General features: G+C 39.6%; 1 protein-coding gene across 1 annotated transcript in view; it reads right to left on the reverse strand.

Annotated features, from left to right (window-relative positions):
- Nucleotides 1–2,320, reverse strand: part of tnip2 (TNFAIP3 interacting protein 2) — a 5,515-nt gene extending 3,195 nt beyond the window's left edge. The window contains exons 1-2 of the mRNA XM_025058465.1: nucleotides 1,391–2,320; nucleotides 4–210 (exon numbers count right to left, since the gene is read on the reverse strand). Coding sequence (XP_024914233.1) covers nucleotides 4–210; nucleotides 1,391–1,711 — 528 coding nt within the window. The 5' untranslated portion in view covers nucleotides 1,712–2,320. The remainder of the gene's footprint in view (nucleotides 1–3; nucleotides 211–1,390) is intronic.

Raw genomic sequence — 2,320 nt, forward strand, 5'->3', positions numbered from 1 at the left:
CACAGTTGCACTAAGCTGGCTTCGCAGCTTGTCGGCCTCCTCCGCCAGGGAGCTGCAGAGCACGGCTCTCGTGGCCTCTGTCCGCTCCCTCTCTTCCAGGGCTAACCGTAGCCTCTGGATCTCCTGGTCCTTCTCGTGGTCTGGCTGACACCTGACACTCTCCAGCACCAGCTCCTTCTCTCTGAGCTGCACATTCAGCCTCTGGATCTCCTGAAGGACAGAGGATATGAGGCGCGTTAGCAGCGGCAGCTCTGTTGGATATGCTGCTGATGTGACACTGGATTCAATGTTAAAACAAGACAGAGCGACAAAATGGTCTACTGTGTAAAAAAGTGTGAATTATATCAATACATGTAAGAGTTTTTTTTAAGAAAAAAAATCACTTAAATCTAAGAACGTCCACCAACACTGGACAACGCTGTGTATATGTTAAGGCTGACAAACATTTTTAGCAAATTAATTTCCTGATATTCCTCTGCGTACACTGATAGACCCTTTAGGGAAAACATCTGCCTTGATATGATTTGTATAAAGACGCTTTCAGAAATCTTGCAGGTGGTACTAACAGGTACTAACAGGTAGATAATATATGTGTACATTTTCAGAAGGGTTTGGGGAAAAAAAGTTGTACCTTGAATATAAATTACATATCACATCATCATAGAAACACAGAGGCTTCCTCCTTTGACACTTTGACTAAATAAATTATTTTTGCTGGTAATGAATATTCATCTCAAATTGGTCAAAGTATATATTCTCTTACTGTTCAACTAAATGATGACTGATGATGGAACATTTACTGTACAATGTTTTACAGAGTCACATATTTAAGTATACTTTTAAATAATAAAAACACCCAAACATTTGCAAGAAGTGAACTTTGCTTCAACACATACTCTTCACAGTTCCTGAATATGTCATTTGGACATTTTCTGTGTCAGATCAAATTCCCCATTTTGGTAGTTCTGTTTATTGTTTCCTCAAGGGAAATATTTTTCAAAATCTCTGTCACTAGTTATGTTTTTGTGTTATAAATTGCACACATTTAAAAGTTGAATGTGGATCTTGGGTTTTTTCTAAGCAGATCATGTTTTTTTTTTTTAATTTCCTACTAGACGTACTGTTTTGCATCTCCCTGACCACATGCCTTGAGAATACATTAACAAAAACACCTGGTTTATTAAACATATAAAAATCACCTTTTATTATGGTATTTTTGTGCAGAAAACTATTCTGCTTTTGCTACAATTTCTAAAACTTTTTTTAAAAAAATAAATAAAAAGGTAAGAAAATAATCTAAAAATACGTTAGGGTTTTCATCATGTTGTAGTAAATGCTGTAGCATGTGAATGAAACAAACATCCACGAGGACAAAAACCCAAACATCTACCTCCTCTTGTCTGGACGTCTTGAACTCCAGGTCGTTCCTCCTCTGTTTCAGCTTGCAGATCTCTTTACACAGGCTCTCCAGCAGAGACTTGGAGGGCCCGATCATCACCGATTCCTGGTCTCCCACAGTCAGGTAGAGGTTCTCATATCTGCCCAGTCTTGCCTTTAGATCTGCGATGATGTTATCCTTCAAGTTTAGTTGCTTGTTGAGAAGCTCGATCTCCTGCTGAGTCTCGTGATAAAGAGTGTTCAGTGTGCTGAAACTGCGGCTTTTGTCCTTCGGCGCATCGTTACCGTCTGCGTTTACACCGACGCTGTCCATGGCAGGTTAAATGGTTGATAGTGACAGAAATATTTCTTACTGATCATACATTTGACGTCTCTTTTGCTTCCCCTCTTGAACCGACCGATTATGTCGAAGATTTTGACGGATCTGTGTCGAGTGTAATATCCCCGTTCGGGGGGGATTTCCTAGGGAACTTCCCCGCGTAATTTTTTGAGCTTCGTCAAACCAAGGCCTGCCTGCTCTCAAAAGACTCATCTTCGACCGTCATAAGGAGGGACAATGGGTTTTACAGCCTTTCAGTACAAACGGTTCAGAAGACCGTAACATACTAAACTTTATTCCACTTTTTTCCACTCTTGATTTTTACTACCGGACTTGAAACATTGGTGCTGCGTTCAAAACAGTCGTAAACTTGAACATTCGTGTGAGGATGTCATAATGTCATCTTTACAGTGTTTGCGTTTCAGTTTGCGAAATTGTTCAGCAATCCAAATACTTAAAATAGCAGTTTACGCATATAACATACCACCACAAATCAAAAATTAGTAATGAAACTTCAATTCTAATTCTTAACTTATATTTACGCACCTCTTGCATTAAACCGCACTGTGAAACGCTCGAGTTGCCTTCATGTCCCCTTAAACT

The sequence above is a fragment of the Cynoglossus semilaevis genome, chromosome 9 (assembly GCF_000523025.1).
Source record: "Cynoglossus semilaevis isolate Cse_v1.0 chromosome 9, Cse_v1.0, whole genome shotgun sequence".
Classification (NCBI taxonomy): Eukaryota; Metazoa; Chordata; class Actinopteri; order Pleuronectiformes; family Cynoglossidae; genus Cynoglossus; species Cynoglossus semilaevis.